We start from the raw sequence: 16,283 nt of genomic DNA, 5'->3' as shown, positions 1-16,283 counted from the left end.
CAATAATAACAAAAAAAATTAAAACAAAAGTCCCAGTAGAGAATTCTCAAAATTATTTAAAGATTGTTTGTATACTAATAATATGGTAAATGTTTAAATTTAAGAAAATGTAACATATTCAATTATTTATTACACTAAGAGCATGCTAAGTTTTCTCATTCAATGTAAGGTTTTTTTCTTAGCTATTTTTATCACTGTTGACAGGTGATGAAGGACGATAAGAAGTATGCAGGGGAAAAGGGAAAGCTGGCTTGAAAGCTTTTCTTGTTGCAAAGGAGCACTGTCTATGCTAGAAAGATTCCTCTATTACGAAATGCCTAAAGCTGCGTAGTCCAGGCAGAAAGCTGTAGGATTTAAAACCTATGTGAATACAAGCATACATCTGTGTGCACTTGCACACACAGAAGCAAAAAAATAAAAAGTTTTTTGAAGAATGGAGAGGTCAAGGCTGATCCAGGCAATTACCGAACAGGGCCTATATAGTTACAACGAGACCCTCAAACCACAACCAGAGTTCTTCATAAGGCCCCTTTCTGTTTTCCTACATTTCTCCAGTACAAAGATGCCAGAAAGTTGAGCCTTGAGACCTGACTCTGGCTAACTGTTCCAGTTAGGTGTTTGTTACTGGGATAAAACCATGACCAATAGAAACTTGGGGAAGAAAGGGTTTATTTGGCTTACAGGTTGCACTCTATCATCAAGGGAAGCCAGGGCAGGAACCTAAGGGCAGGAACTGCAACAGAGACAATGGAGGAACACTGCTTACTGTCTTGCTTAGCTACTTACACAGCTCAGGCTCACCTGCCTAGGAAGGCACTGCCCACGATGGGCTGAGCCTACCTACATCAATTAAGAAAATGCCAATGTAATAGAGGCAATCCTCAACTGGGGTTCAGTCTTGCCAGGTGACTCTACTTGGTGTCTAGGTGATAAAACCTAACCAGCATACTAACTTACACCATTATTGTCTAATACTCAATGTTCATTTCCACCATGGCTTTATTTGGTTCTCTTGTTTTGTTTTGATTTTTAGAGACAGGGTTTCACTATGTACCCCTGGCTATCCTGGAACTTGTTCTGTAGACCTGGCTGGCCTTGAACTGAGAGATTCACCTACTTCTGCCTCCTGAGTGTTGGAACTAAAAGCCACCAAGCTCGGCTGCCTTTATTTGGTTTGTTGAGCATCTTATCTCTCAAGAGAACACAAGTTTCTAGAGAATGATTTTTTTTTCTCAAAGAATTTTAAGATTTTAAGAAAAGACATTCAGTGAAGAATGGTTAGACTGAAGGCTGGAGGGGAAAAAAAAGGTTAGATTAAATCATGAACAGATTTAAATGTAAGTTCAGCCTAGTAGAAAGACAACATTGACAAATTAGATTCAAAATTAGATTTAGAATAGTTACATTTTCTAGAAAATTCTGAAAAAGAAATACAAACTTACCAATGCAAACATCAATTTTTCCTTTAATAGCTGCTTCATGGAGAGGAGTATAATTCCAATTATCTCGAGCATTTGGGTCTGCACCATGTTGCAAAAGGAGATTGACGACTTCGGCGTGACCAAAAGAGCACGCATTATGAAGAGGAATAAGACCCCCATCATCACGTGCTTGCACATTTGCACCATTCTGAAGCAGATATTCAACCACATCTTTCCGTCCAAAACCTAGAAAGAAAGCCGATTGCCCACATTTAAATTTACCAAGGAAAATGACAAGCCATGCTAAAATGTTTTAGGATGAAAAAAATAACAAGATCAACAATTCAAGAACTGTTGAAAAGATGACCCGAAATATATACAACTAACCTTAATGTTTAAGCTCAAGGTCTCTCCCTCTGCTAAGTAGCCCAGACCACCTAAGTGGTTGAGAGCCTTAGCTGCTGCTGCTACTAAATTCAGAGATGATGGGGGGGGGGGAGGCGGGGGCAAAGGCTAAAACCTCAAATGATTCCAACTATATAATGACATTTCCAATTGTAAATACCAAATTCTGCATATTTAGTGTGCACACATTTTCAGACACTCCATGTATGTAACCTAAGTATGTAAATGAGTACCTAATAAAGAAGGGCAGACTTAAAGTCTTATAGAATCCCTTTCTGCTCCAGTGGAGGACCATGAGGCAACAACAAAATAAGACCAGCTTATAGCTTGTACTTGCCTACATGATGAGAGAGGTGAAATGTAAGTCTTTATTTTGCTACTTGCACAACACAAACAACTTCTTTCTAGGTAGGCGTCCTTCTTTATATAGGTGCCAGTCTGCTCAGTTATCCCCAAACCAAGTGAAGCAAAAAGGTCTGGTGTTTTACTAGCGTTTTTATTGCTGTAAAGAGATGCCACAATCATGGCAACTCTTATAAAAGAAAGCAGGAAAGCACATAATTGAGGTGGCAGCTTACAGTTTCAGAGATTTGGTCCATTGTCAACATGGCGGGGAGCATGGAAGTGTGCAGGCAGACATGGTGCTGGTACATCTTCACTTGCAGGCAACAGGGAGTGACCTGAGACATTGGGTGGTATCTTGAGCATATATGAGACCTCAAAGCTCCTCTTCACAGTGACACACTTCCTCCAACAAGACCACACCTGTGGTGGTAATCTAATTGTACTGAAATGTGATTTTGATTGTATGTTAATAAATAAAGTTGTCTGGGGGTCAGAGCTATTAGAGCCATAGCAAGAGTGTGGTGGTGGTGGTGGTGGTGGTGGTGGCGGTGGTGGCGGTGGCGGCACACGCCTTTAATCCCATAGATCTCTGTGTGTTCAGGGATATAGCCAGCATTGGAGACATATGCCTTTAAGACCTAGGGGGCTGTACATTCAGACAGTGACGAGGCCGTCACATGTTTGGGTTTACAACCAATGAGAAGGCAGAACAATAATACTATAAAAAAGGCGTACAGACAGGAAGTAGCCCTCTTTCGCGAAGCTGGGACAGCAGGAGGAAGGGTGAGATTTTAGCTCTGAGCTCTGACCTCTCGGCTTTCTCTTTTACATTGTTTCTGTGTTTCTTATTTAATAAGACGGTTGGTTACATCTACACACACACACCTACTCCAACAAAGCCACACCTCCTAGTAGTGCCACTCCCTGAGATTATGGGGACCAATTACATTCAAACTATGATAATGATTATTCTGGTTTATAGAATAATTTAGTACCAATGAAATATTATCTCCTATCATTCTTATACTATTAATACTCAATACCTTTAAAAAATTAACTGTAAAATGAAAGGATTTGGGGCATACGTTAAAGCAGGTGATGGACGGTAAATGTGTGTGTTGAGACAGAGAAAAACCTCAACCCCTCAGTCTTCTGAAGTTTTTCCATAATATTCTTAGAATCATTAAGTCTGAATGTAATCTGATGTATATCAAAAGAATGGAAGGTCTTTCCAGGTGGATAGGAAACTGACTGTGAATGAAGAAGAAACAGCGCTGAGGAAGTCAATTGGTTTTTTGGGGGAGGTGGGGGGGGGTTCAGTATCTTTTGGCGAGGAAGATGAGTAGTGTGTGTGCGTGTGCGCGTACATACATACGTACCATGCATGGAGGTCAAGACACTGGATGTCACTCCCTTCCTTATTTCCCTGAGGCAGGGCCTGTCCCTGACCCCAGAGCTAAACTAGTGACCGGCCAGCCTCCTCTGCTCCCCCACAGCACTGAGATTATCAGGGCAAGCACAACTGAGCCTGCTTGTTTGTTTTTCTTTTTAAATGTTGAGTGCTGGCATCTAAACTTTGGTTCTTAAACATGCACAGTAAGTGTTTCTACCACTGAGTATCTCCCTAGCCTACCCCACCCTTTTGGTTTTTACAGCCCATGTTACCTACCCATGAACTTGCTATGTAACCAAGTATGACCTTAAACTTTTGATCCTCCTGCTCCTTCCAAGTGCACCACCGTGTCCTGTTGTGTGGTGCTGGGAATCAAACCCAGACCTTTTTGATGCTAGGTAAACACTCTACCAACAGCTTTTTCTTTGTAGCTACATTCTCTCTCTCAACAAGGACATAACTTCAGGAAGAAACCATTTATCTGTTTTTAGAGCTAAAAGAACAAATCCTTTATGACAGCTAGGATACATAATACTTAATTATCAGAGGGCAGTTTGGAAAGATCTACATGACTCACAAGGCAGTGTTTGGACTCTGTCCTACAGACTTGTATTTTTCAGACAGCAGATTTCAATGAAATCCTTTTTATGATCCAATAAACTTATGCCATGGTTACTGTCAAATACCCAATGCTGGCACACAGCTGACACTCAGAGCTGCCTTTTTCTCTTTCACAAAGACTCAAAAGAAAATGGTCTTGTATCTTTGAGCCACCGGAGAAAGTTTGAACAATACTAGTAAGCACATCAACAGCCCTGAGGTTTTGTTTAGGAAGATCACTTTGGTGGTATGTAAATACATGGAAGGACTACAGAGACAGGAGATAGCTAAGTCAAGATCTGACATGGTTACTGTTCCAACTCCTGTGACATGTGCTGAATGCACACAGTAAGGCAGGCTTAGTTGTTAAGCCAGGTTGCATTCACATACTGAGGCTTTCCTTCCGTTCCTATTCCCAGCCTCTCACACATTCCTTTTTGATTATTGCTTTTTGCACACATTTCTACTCATATCCCTACCAATAGTTTTGAAAGGTGCTATTTGCATATTCCTTTTTTTATTTAAAATCGAATGGTACCCTAGAAATTAATTTCTATTTGTAAATACTTTCTTTATTGGAATATCAAAATTTAACTAGTTTCATCTGATCTAGACAGCTGAGTGATTTCTCAATCTTTTTACTACTGCACATAACACTATAAATAACTAAAGAGAGAAAGAAAAGAAAATGATAGGCTCCAGTGGCTAACACAGTAAGCAGATTCTCAAATGAGATACAGAATAAAACAGGGTTTGTGAGTGTGCTGGCTAGTTTTTTGCCAATGTGACACAAGCTAGAATCACCTGAAAGGAGGAAACTTCAGCTGAGAAATTGCCTCCCCAAGATCTGGCTGTAGGCACCTGTAGGTCATTTTCTTTGTGATTGATGAGGGCACAGGCCATTGCATGTAGTGCCACACCCCTGAGCTGCAGTGCTAGAACAAAGCAAGCTGAGCAAGTCAGTAAGCACAATTCTTCATGGCCTATGCCTCAGTCCTGCCTCCAGGTTCCTGCCTCGACTTCCTTCAGTGGTGAGCAGTGACGTGGAAGGGTAAACAAAATAAACCCTTTCCCTCCCAAGCTGCTTTTGGTCATGGTATTTGTTTTGTTTAGACAGGGTTGTTCTGTGTAGGTTTGGTGTCTGTCCTGGAACTCACTCTGTAGACCAGGCTGGCCTTGAACTCACAGAGATCTGCCTGTCTCTGCCTCCTGAGTGCTGGGATTAAAGGCGTGCACCACCACTGCCCAGCAGTCATGGTGGGTTTTTTGTCTGTTTGTTTTTGGACAGGGTTTCTCTGTGTAACAAGTCATGGTGTTTTATCCCAGTAGAAGTGCTCATGGGACAAATGCCCAGTAAGTAGTAGGTTCTGTGGATCCTAAACTCCGGAAACTGGTCCAAGCTGGAGACAATCATTTTGGAGTTCTGGCCATAAAGTCAGGCATGAATATTAATGAAGCTAACTAGAGAACACTGATATTTTGTTATATGGCAGGAAGTGTACCTACAATCTTTCTCTGTCAAGATCTTTGCTCTCCCTGTGCTCCATCAACACACTCCTTTCTTCGTCTCATGGAAAGTCTTCTTCCTGAACTCACATTCTCAGCTCTGCTCCTGCATAACCCAATCTGTAAGGTCCACCTCCCTTTCTTTTCTCAAATTCAGCCAGCTGCTGCTTCTTTCTCATAGTTGCTTTGGACAAGGGCACTTACAATGGCCACATTCCCAAATCCAAAGGATTCTGTCAGTATTTGACTAGACACGCCAGCAATATTCAACAGCTCACTAGTCTTTCCTGCTTGAAATCCTTTCTCCAAAGAGTTTAAAGGAGTCATGATCCAGGTCTTATTCCTTATCCCATTCATTCATTTAACAAATGATAAGAGAATATCAACTATGTGCCAGATACTTTTCTGGTGTATATGACAAACCAGTAAACAAACTAAATCTCTGCCTTAAAATTTTTTTTTTATATGTTGTGTGTGTGTGTACACAGGGGCCCTTGGAAATTGGAAGAGGGCTTTGGACCCCCTGAACTGTAGTTACAGGTGGTTGTGAGTCACCTATGGGTGCTGGTAATGAACCCAGGTCCTCTGCAAGAGAATCAAGTGCTCTTAATTTCAAAACCTTTTCTCTAGTTCACCAAATTTCTGCTTTTGAGGAACTTTTTTTATTGGTATGCGGGAAGACAATAAACATAAAAAAAAAAAAGTATGTTAAGAGGCAATGAAAAAAAAGAGCAGGCTGAGGAGAGCTTAAAGTACATGTGGGAGAAGACTGCAAAATTGAATATGGTGGTCTCTGTAGCTATCACTAATACACTGACAAAGACTCTGACTTACTGGCTAACAGTGGGTACAACAGTGAAAAAGGAGTAATAGAATAGGAAGTAAAGCAGCAAGGAAGGACAGATAAAGACACCAGGTGAAACTTGAAGATCACCAAGTTTGGCTTTTTATATATATATTTGTGTACACACACACAGAAAATGGGAGTCACTACAGGGTTTTCAGCTGGTAAGTTACAAGATATGTCGTAGACTAATCTGGCTGCTGTGTTAGGGGTAAGTAGGGTAAATAGATGAGAGATTATGATGACTTGTACCCGAGAGTACTGCTCAGAATGCTGGGTGGCACATTCTGGACACTCTGGGGTAGAAAGAGCCAGCCTAACTTCCTGATGGGTTAGATGTGCAGTAAGAATAGGGTAAGGTGGTGAGAAAGCGGAAGTGGGTGGGACTGAGTGAGGAGTCACGAAGGACCCTGCGGTTTGGCCTGAGTAACAGAGGGTCATCAACGGAGATGTGGGAAAGCTGGGACACCGACAAAGAGCTGAACTTCTGGGGGCTGGAAAGATGGCTCAGCAAGCTAGGGCACTGACTGCGACTGTCCCCCAGAAAAACCCTGTCTCAAAAACCAAAACAAAACAGAGCACTTACTGCTCTTTGCAGAGGACCTGGGTTCAATTCCCAGCACCCTCATGGTGGCTTACAAGCATCCACAAGCCCAGCTCCAGGGGATCTGACACCTGTGCAGGCAGGCACCCGGTGCACGTGTGTATATGTATTACAGACACACAAGAAGTCAAAACACCCATACAAATGAAGATAAAATAATAATAAGGAGTTGTTCTTTTGGACAAATCATTATCTCCCAGGGGCTTGTCTCCTCTCCCCAATATCTAGATACTGGGACTCCAAGACTCAAGCTCTCTATCCTATTTTTAGATGATTATATCTATCCCGATGGCCATAAATATCACCTAGATACACAGTCTTCAAGCTGGAATCTCCAGTCTAAACTTGTCACCTAAGTTGTAGAATGTTGCATCTTGAGGCTTCAAAGGCAACCATCTCTAGCTCAACATGTCCTCAGCTTTTCTAGACTTCCACCGACAGTGCCCCATTCCAATCACCCCAACTTCTGGCCTTCAACCATTTCTTTTTCAGAAGTTACCTTCTCACTTCTAGTTTCAACTGTCTTTATGGCAGCACACATCAGAACAGAACTGTTCTTTTATAGTTTTTCTTCTTTATCTATTTGCTAATACTAAGATATAACAATCCAGCAAATATCAACAAACTGTTAGACACTACATACTGTGAAGGACACTTAGTATGCTGGTTGGGTTTTTATCAACTTGACACAAGCTAGAGTTCTGAGGGAATCAATTGAGAAAGAGATTCCATCAGACTGGCCTCCAGAGTCTATAGGGCATTTTCTTGATTGGTGATTGATGTGGGAGGCCACCCCTGGGCAGGTGGTCCTGGGTTGTATAAAAGCTCTTACATACACCATTCCTCCAAGCTTCTGTTTTAGTTCCTGCCCTCACATCCCTTCTCGAGCAACTGTGATGGGGAAGTGTAAGCCAAATAAATTATTTCCTCCCCAAGTTGCTTTTGGTCATGGTATTTTATCACAACAATAGGAAGCAAACTAGAATCCTGGGGAAATAATAAACAAAGAGATGCATGGCTCTTTCACGTCATACCTCGGTTCTGTGTCACGTGTCAATCGCCCTATCCTTGGGAGGTTAAGGCAGAAGGATTACAACAAATATGAAGGTACCCTATGCTTAGTGGCTCTGCAAACAACAACCCCCCCAATAAAACACAACCACCCACAAAAACAAAACAACACAACAAATAACTCCATCATATGACATTACTGTTTAAAACAATTCACCTGCTTCCCATGGATACTCAGACTAACAGTCAAATACTCTGCAGCGAATCATGAAGAATCTTGGAGGGCACTGTTTCATGCCCTCTTCCCTCTCCTAACTGTGATCCAGCTTCCTTTGAGTTTGTCAAGTATGTTGGGGATTTAGTAAATGCTGTCTGTCCACTCAGAAAGCTCTTCTTTAGAATGAACAACCCTCATTTATTGTGGTCTATTTAAAAGTCACCACCCAAACAAGGCCACCTCTGACCATTCTCCATTGTGCCCACCTGTTATCACCTAACACTGGTTGGCTGTCTCCTTTCCTTTACAGCAGGGGTTTGGCACTTACCAAGATTTGTGAACTAATACACGCTTTACTAACCTAGTCTGTGTCATCTATCTTTCTCTGTATACAGTGTCTCAATAAGCATCTGGCTAGCTTCAAATTCAAGATCCTCCTACCTCAGCCTCCTAGGGCTGAGATTACCAACCTGTATGTACCACCAAACCCAGCTCCTGGGTGCTAATTCCACAAGAATTGAGAGCTGCGAATGTCTTAGTTCATCATTATTTTCCTGGAGTCCTTCAGAGGATGAGTTTGTTGATTTTGCTTAATTAATAAACCAGGGTGTGGGAAAGGAAGCTAAGAATGAAAACCAGAAATGGTCCTGAGAGCCAGGATGGAAAGTTTGAAGGAGGCAGGGATTTCACTGCCTTTGGGTCTGACTCTGTGACCACTCCCTCGGCTTTAGGGACGCTATCTTTCACTGCTGTCCCTCTCTCACCCACTCAGTACTCATTGGGAGGAAATGCTTTGAGAAAAGGCTTCCTAAATTGGAGACTAACAGAAAAGAAGGATGAGAATGAGGAAAAATTAGTTAAGTATTGCTCTTCACTGTAAAGTCACTGAATACACCCACCTTCACAAGAAGGATCCCTGTTTCTTCACTGGTAACAATCATTGATAAAGATGGGGACATAAAGGCCAATCCTCACTAAAAGAAGAACTTAGTGAGCATAGCAAAAGCTAAAGTAGGATGTATAGTTGCTACTGTTACAGGAAATAGTGTCAACTGGGAAGATACCTGTTCCAAAGCGCTGGTGACCTAGCTGAAGGTCAAGTTGTAACTACCTGGCAAAATCCCACTGAGAAGAGGGCTGCTGGAAGCCAGATTTAAAGGGACACCGACTACAGTTTTACCTGAGGAGATACAGTTAGAATGAGTGGAGTGAGTGAGCAGATCTACATAGCTACCATTATTCCACAACACATATTGACATAGATGTCTTCTATGTCAATGATAGATTTCTATCAACATGATTCCCTAGCTATCACTGTGTCAAAAATCAGTTTGGAGACTGATTTTCCAAAAGATTGGCATGCTTTTTTTTTTAAAAAAAAAAAAAAAAGATTTATTTATTTATTATGTATATAGTATTCTACCTGCATGCGTCCCTGCAGGCCAGAAGAGGGCACCAGATCTCATTAGGTGGTTGTGAGCCACCATGTGGTTGCTGGGAATTGAACTCAGGACCTCTGGAAGAGCAGTCAGTGCTCTTAACCTCTGAGTCATCTCTCCAGCCCTAAGGTCGGCATGCTTTTAAAGACACATGGGAAAATTATAATACATGTAAGCGGAATTTGCTATACTGCTCAAGATCAAGAGCCTGAAAATTTGAACATTTCAAGCCACATTCTAACACTAAAGTAGTCCTCAACTTTTCTAATGCTGCGACCCTTTAACACAGTTCCTCATGTTGTGGTGACCCTCAACCATAAAATTATTTTCATTGCTACTTCATAACTGTACTTTTGCTACTGTTATGAATCATAATGTAAATAAATATCTGATATGCAACCCCCGTGAAAGGGTCGTCTGACCCCTAAATGCAACCCACAGGTTGAGAACCACTGCACTGGCCAGGTGGTGGTGGTGGTGGTGGTGGCAGCCACCAATGCACGTCTTTAATCCCAGTACTTGGGAGGCAGAGGCAGGCAGATCTCTGTGAGTTTAAGGCTAGCCTGATCTACAGAGCGAGATCCAGGACAGGAACCAAAACTACACAGAGAAACCCTGTCTCAAAATAAACCAAAAAAGAGAACCACTGCACTAAAGGTTATTATTTAGAGTCTCAGAGGTATTTTTAATAAACTTCCCACTGCTGGGAAAACATATCCACCTAAGATGCATCATAACCAGGCATGGTACCCCATACCTCGAACCTCAGTATTTCAGAGGCAAAGGCAGAGGGATCAAGAGTTTAATAAGTCAACCAGGTTACATATGATCTAGCCTCAAAAAATAAAATAAAATAGACATCAATAAAAAGATGTTTTCCAAATTCTCAAGGGATAATCTCTGATGAAATTCTCATTCTTAGGTTCTCAAGAATGATACAAAGTACTTCTGATAAGTAGCAATTTCTTGTGGGGAGAGGATCGCTTTACAGCTACCTTCCAATCTGTTCTCACTGGCAAGGTAGAACAAGAGTAGACATATCTTAAGAGTCAATGCCAACCTCCATCTTAACTTTCTTTAGAATAAGGAATAAAAGAGGGCTTTGTCCACCTTGACTTGGAGCAGGTACACTATCCAGCCAGACTAGAAGAAATGTAGAAAAGAATATCCTAGGCCGTGAGACAATAAAACCCTGACAATTTGAACACCCAGAAGAGTACTTCAAGGTAGAAGTTACTGAAGCCAGCTCTCCACTCTAGGTCCAGGAAGGGTCAAGGCAAATGCTGTAGCTAAGATCTCACATTACAGGATGGAGTAAATCAAAGACTGAACTATTGAGCAGATTAATCAATATTGGAGTTTCTGTTGTAAGATTTAATTCCTAAATCAAAACCCCATCTTGAAAATAATAATGTACAATTGTAGTCCCAGGCAAAGAATGTGGACACATTTAGTGCATCACTCATGATTATAATGTTAGAAATAATATTAAAGGGTCTGGAGAGATGGCTCAGTGGTTAAGAACATGTACTGTTCTTGCAGAAGACCCAAGTTCAATTCCCAGCACCCACATGAGGTAGCTTACGAACTTAGCTTGGAACTCCAGCTCCAGGGAATGGCCCTAACCTCAGGTACACGCACATATACAGACATACATACATATACACTTAAACAATAAATTAAAAAAAAAAGAAATGGTATTAAAGGTTTTTGAGATTTGTTTTGTTTTTTCTGTTTAAGTCCTGGCTGTCCTTGAACTCACTCTGTAGACCAGGCTGGCCTTGAACTCAGAGATTCACCTGCCTCTGTCCTCCAATTGCTAGGATTAAAGGCATGCACCACCACACCTGGCTGGTTGAGATTTTTAATAATTTTTTTTAAAATTTAATGTGCACTGGTGTTTTGCCTGCATGTATGTCTGTATGAAGGTGTCTGGTCCCCTGGAACTGGCAGTTGTGAGCTGCCATGTGGGTGCTGGGAATTGAACCAGGTCCTCTGGAAGAGCAGTTAGTGTTCATAACCACTGAGCTGTCTCTCCAGCTGGTTTTTGAGATTTTTAAGAGTACTGTTTTGGCAAACAATAAAAACAGAAGTCACATTGTTTGTAGGTGACATGTCAAAAACTTGAATTGAGACAACTGCTATCCTACTTTTCTATACCAAAGAATGAATGACCTGTCAGTCAAACTGCCTACTTTATGCAGAAATCCTGTATGCCTGTGAAAGATGGCAAGTTCTGATACTTCCAACTAGCTCCATAGGTGAACAGAAACGGCTACTTAACTCCTTGTAACCTTTCTCCTACTGTAGCTAAAGCTACACCAGCCATATTCACTCACTCTTCCTAAAGACTCTTGCAAATATGTGAACATGGTCCAGTCTCTTTTGTCTTTAGAAATCCAGTTTTCTATCTATTGCCTGTATGATAAATTCTAGATGCTCTTACTCTACTTTCTTCCTATGGAAAAAAAAAATCCCCTCCTAAGCAGTTCATATATTGGATGATTCTAACTGAATCTAACCAGCTCAAAATGGGTACCAGTAACATACTACAAATCAAAACAGTGTTACATTTCGTGGATAGAACTATAGAATGCACATTTATTTTCAACTTTTCATTCTTCAAGCACAGCATATGTTGTCCTTCTATCCAACATCTATCTACGAGCCTGGATTTTTAAAATTAATTTATTTTTATTTTTATTTTATTTGCATTGATATTTTGCCTGCATGTATGTCTGTGTGAGGGTGTCAGATCCTGGAGTTACAGACAGTTGTGAGCTGCCATGTGGGTACTGGGAATTGAACCGGGGTCCTCTGGAAGAGAAGTCAGTGCTCTTAACCACTGAGCCATCTCTCCAGCCCAAACATGAATTTCTTAAACCTTAGTCATTTTACATTTTCCTCTACTGACTGACACTTTTCTGCATACTCCAAAAGTATTTAAGGGGGCTGGAATTTTTTTTTGAGCTGTGTGCAAGGAAAGACAAAAACATTTTTCATTTTCTGTAGCATTCACACCCCTCATTCCACCTGACAAAGCATGCCTTTCCTGCTTAATTAAACCTCTAAACTTTAATTGGCTATTTTAATTTTTTTAAAAATGAGGCTGCTTCTCCAACCCTATAAAATACAAGCACAAGTAACTGCTTGGTCAGGCAATTACCAAGTACTACCACCTATAGACCACAGACCTAGCATCCAACAGTATGCTTACATAACAAAAACGGTAACTCACTACCCACAAAGAAAATGTGGGTGTGCATACTTACTTAAAAAGAAATAGGACTGAGTAGCTCAGCAGTAGCAATGTGTCTAGTAGGGTCAAGGTACTGAGTTCCATACCCAGCCAAGAAAAACAGAATCAATCACTGCCTCATTAATCTAATAATTTGGATTTAAAAATTTACAAAACCAGTCATTGGTGGTATCACACGCCTTTAATCCCAGAACTAGGGGGGCAGAGGCAGACAGAGCTCTGTGAGTTCAAGGCCAGCTTGGTCTACAAATGGAGTTCCAGCAGAGTCAGGGCTGTTACATAGAGAAACCCTGTCTCAAAAAAACCAACTAACCGAACAACAAAAAACCCACAAAATTACAAAGCTATTTTTTTAAAACCTCCTTATTTTCTAGGGTTTAAATGCAGGACTTTCAAAACTGTGATTGAATATCAACTCTTTAATAACCATTTCTGTTGTTCTCTGTGTGTGGCATATCCACATGGGTGTGCAGTGTGCCAGGTCAGGCATCTTCATCCATGGCTCTCCAATCTTACTTTTTTAGACAGGGTCTTGCATTGACCCCGGGGCTCAGTGACTAAGGGCTGGCCAGTGAGCCCCAAGGATCCTTCTTTTCCCACCTCCTAGAGCTGGGATTATAGGCATGCATCAAAACAATGGGTTTTTGTTGTTGTTGTTGTTGCTGGTTTTTTTTTTTTTAATGTGGGTGCTGGGGATCTGAACTCAAGTCCTCATATTTTCAAGGCAAGCACTTTACCAATGAGCCACCTCCCTAGCCTCCTTAGAAATTATTTTATGATTTGCTTTTTATATCTTAATTTCTTAATTTTACAACCTAAAACTGTCTATACAGGTGAACCATGAGTGGTGAGTTGGTCCCCATGCTATTTAAATTTCCATTTCAACCTGGACAAACAATATAAAATACATGTAAAAGTATGCTTTGAAATGTTGGGCCAAGGACTGGATATACTCTACCTCACTCGGTGGCAGAGCACTTGTTTAGCATGTGCGAGGCCTTAGATTCCATCCTTGGGGTGGAGGAAGGGAATATTGAGGAAGAACTGAGGATGGGATGGTCTAGGAGCAACAAGGTCACACCATAAACCCACATCTCTAAATACTACTATTTTCAGACATGAACTCACTAATACATCAAATTCTTGAAAGGTGGCAACTAAGATCGTCCTTGGCTATTTTTATCAAGTGAACATAATCTAAGTAACATTACCCCTTTGGATTATGGAGCAGTTGGTTGTGACCGTTTGCCAAATAGGTTGGCTAAATGGTCAAGCAGGGCAATTCCAATTCGCCGAAGAAAGGCAACACTCTACCAGAGATCTGGCTCCAGTGCTCTTCTTCCCAGTGCCACAGGCGTTCCCAGTTCGCCCAACTGTGGTTTTCCCAAACTTTCACCTCTTAGAAAGGCTCCCAAAGGGGCACTCAATTAAGGAAACATGATTCATTTGAAAATGGGGGCAGGTCACAGCAAACAGACAGACCTACAATTGGTAAAACTGTAAGAGCAATGTCTGCGAACAAGGAAGTCTTTTTCATGTTCTTCTGCCCCAAAGGAACAAAAGGAACTCAAAATGTTTCTTTTTAAAAAGAATTGCTAAACAATCTTGATGTAGACAATAGCAAATGTTACCAAGCCACGAGGACCTTTTTCGATTACCCGAGGTTCACAAGGTTAAAAAGTTAACAATCTGTCCTTAACATGAGAAGCGTAAAAGGTTTAGTCAGTAAGCTGGTCCCATCCCCGGCTATTTTAAATAACTCGGCAAACTTGAGCGCTCTGGTATCATAAAGAGAACCCAGTAGTTAAAACTAATTTCAAACTATCTACAATAAATCTCAGGATGGCTCAAAATGAGTCTTAAAATCCTAGATCCGAGCTCAAGAGCTTGTCCTATCTTGTCTCTCACTTACTTTCCACCCCAACTTGTGCATGTGTGTGGCAGAGGCCACCCACACTCAGCCTAAGTAGATCTCAGGTCTCCCAACCTGCCTATTTCCGGTTTTAGTCTCTCCAGATACCTAAACCAATTAACTCTAATGAGTCAATACCCAATAAAAACAACTCCTAAATTACATTTTCACGGTCTACGAAGGCCGCTAGAACTTAAGATTGGTTAAGAGTTACGGTGGAACTTGCAAAGAAGGGTGAATCGTTGAGATCATTACTCTTTCAAATCACAGGGTCTACTAAGCCTTTCTTGTGTGCCGAAGCCCTTCAGGGTAGCAAGACCGGAAGTCGGTGCAGGTATTGTTGATACAGTAAAACAAAACAAAGCATCCCCCCACCCCCAACAAACCACACACACACACACACACACACCAACAAAAAAACCCATACCATAAAAACAACTTCCCGGGAGCACGCTCACCCCACCCCTAATCACGAGCCCCCGAGGGGGGGGGGGTGGAGAGCGAGATGGCCACGGTGAGAGTCCCGGGGAAAGGTCGGAGACAGGGCAGTGCTGCGTGGCTTGCGGCCTGCAAGCCCGGAGCCTGCAGGTGGGGGCGTGCGGGGGGCGACGCGGGGCCGGCGTTTACCTGCGGCGAAGTGGAGCGGGGTGGACTTCCTGCCCGCCGTGTCGCGGCTGTTCACCTTCTCGGGCGTCACCAGCCTCTTCACTCGCTCCACGTCCCCGTTGCGGCAAGCCTCGAACAGCTCGCGGGCAGCCGGCTCCACGGCCTCGGCCCCCGCGCTCGCGCAGGCCGCGCCCCCGCCGGCGCAGCGGCGGCCAGACATGATCCTGGCCGCCGCCGCCGCCGCCAGCAGCAGCGCCAGCAAAGGCAGCAGGAGCCCCGGCCCCGCGAGCAGGAGGGCGAGGCCCCCCGCAGGAGACGCGCTCAGGGCCCGGGCCGCTGGGCTCGCCGCTGTCACCAGAGCTGGCGCAGTCCCATGGCCGCGCCGCCGCGCGCCCCCTGCTCGACTCCGTGACCCCCGGCTGCCCCACCGCGGCCGAGGCAGCGCGAACCCGCCCGCCGAGCCCTGGAGCGACGCGGCGGCGGCGGCGGCGCCGGCGGCGGAAGCAGCCGAGACCACTCCTGCCAGCTCGCTCGGGGCCTGGGAGCGCGCGTGACGTCGGCACGCGCGTGCGCAATGGCTGCGCCCCGGGCCGGGCCGGCCTGGGCGAGCGGGGCCGCGCGGAGGGGTTTGTGGGAAATGTGCAGCGAGAGCCTTTGGTTGCGGGAGGAGAAGGGGCTTCGACCCACCGCCATCTTTACGGAGCCTCTGCCCAAAACGGGA

General features: G+C 43.2%; 1 protein-coding gene across 4 annotated transcripts in view; it reads right to left on the bottom strand.

Annotated features, from left to right (window-relative positions):
- Tnks2 (tankyrase 2) overlaps window positions 1-16,022 on the bottom strand; it is a 68,206-nt gene extending 52,184 nt beyond the window's left edge. For 2 of the 4 annotated variants that reach the window (XM_076562824.1, XM_076562819.1), the window contains exons 1-2: window positions 15,584-15,870; window positions 1,443-1,667 (exon numbers count right to left, since the gene is read on the bottom strand). In XM_076562824.1, coding sequence (XP_076418939.1) covers window positions 1,443-1,667; window positions 15,584-15,782 — 424 coding nt within the window. In that variant the 5' untranslated portion in view covers window positions 15,783-15,870. Of the gene's footprint in view, window positions 1-1,442; window positions 1,668-15,583 lie in introns of all 4 variants that reach the window. The other 2 variants (XM_042285342.2, XM_076562829.1) reach the window with 2 other exon arrangements.
- Window positions 16,023-16,283: the final 261 nt, after the last annotated feature.

Source organism: Peromyscus maniculatus, chromosome 1 (genome assembly GCF_049852395.1).
Source record: "Peromyscus maniculatus bairdii isolate BWxNUB_F1_BW_parent chromosome 1, HU_Pman_BW_mat_3.1, whole genome shotgun sequence".
NCBI classification, from domain to species: domain Eukaryota; kingdom Metazoa; phylum Chordata; class Mammalia; order Rodentia; family Cricetidae; genus Peromyscus; species Peromyscus maniculatus.
This window is presented reverse-complemented; position numbering and strand designations above follow the sequence as displayed.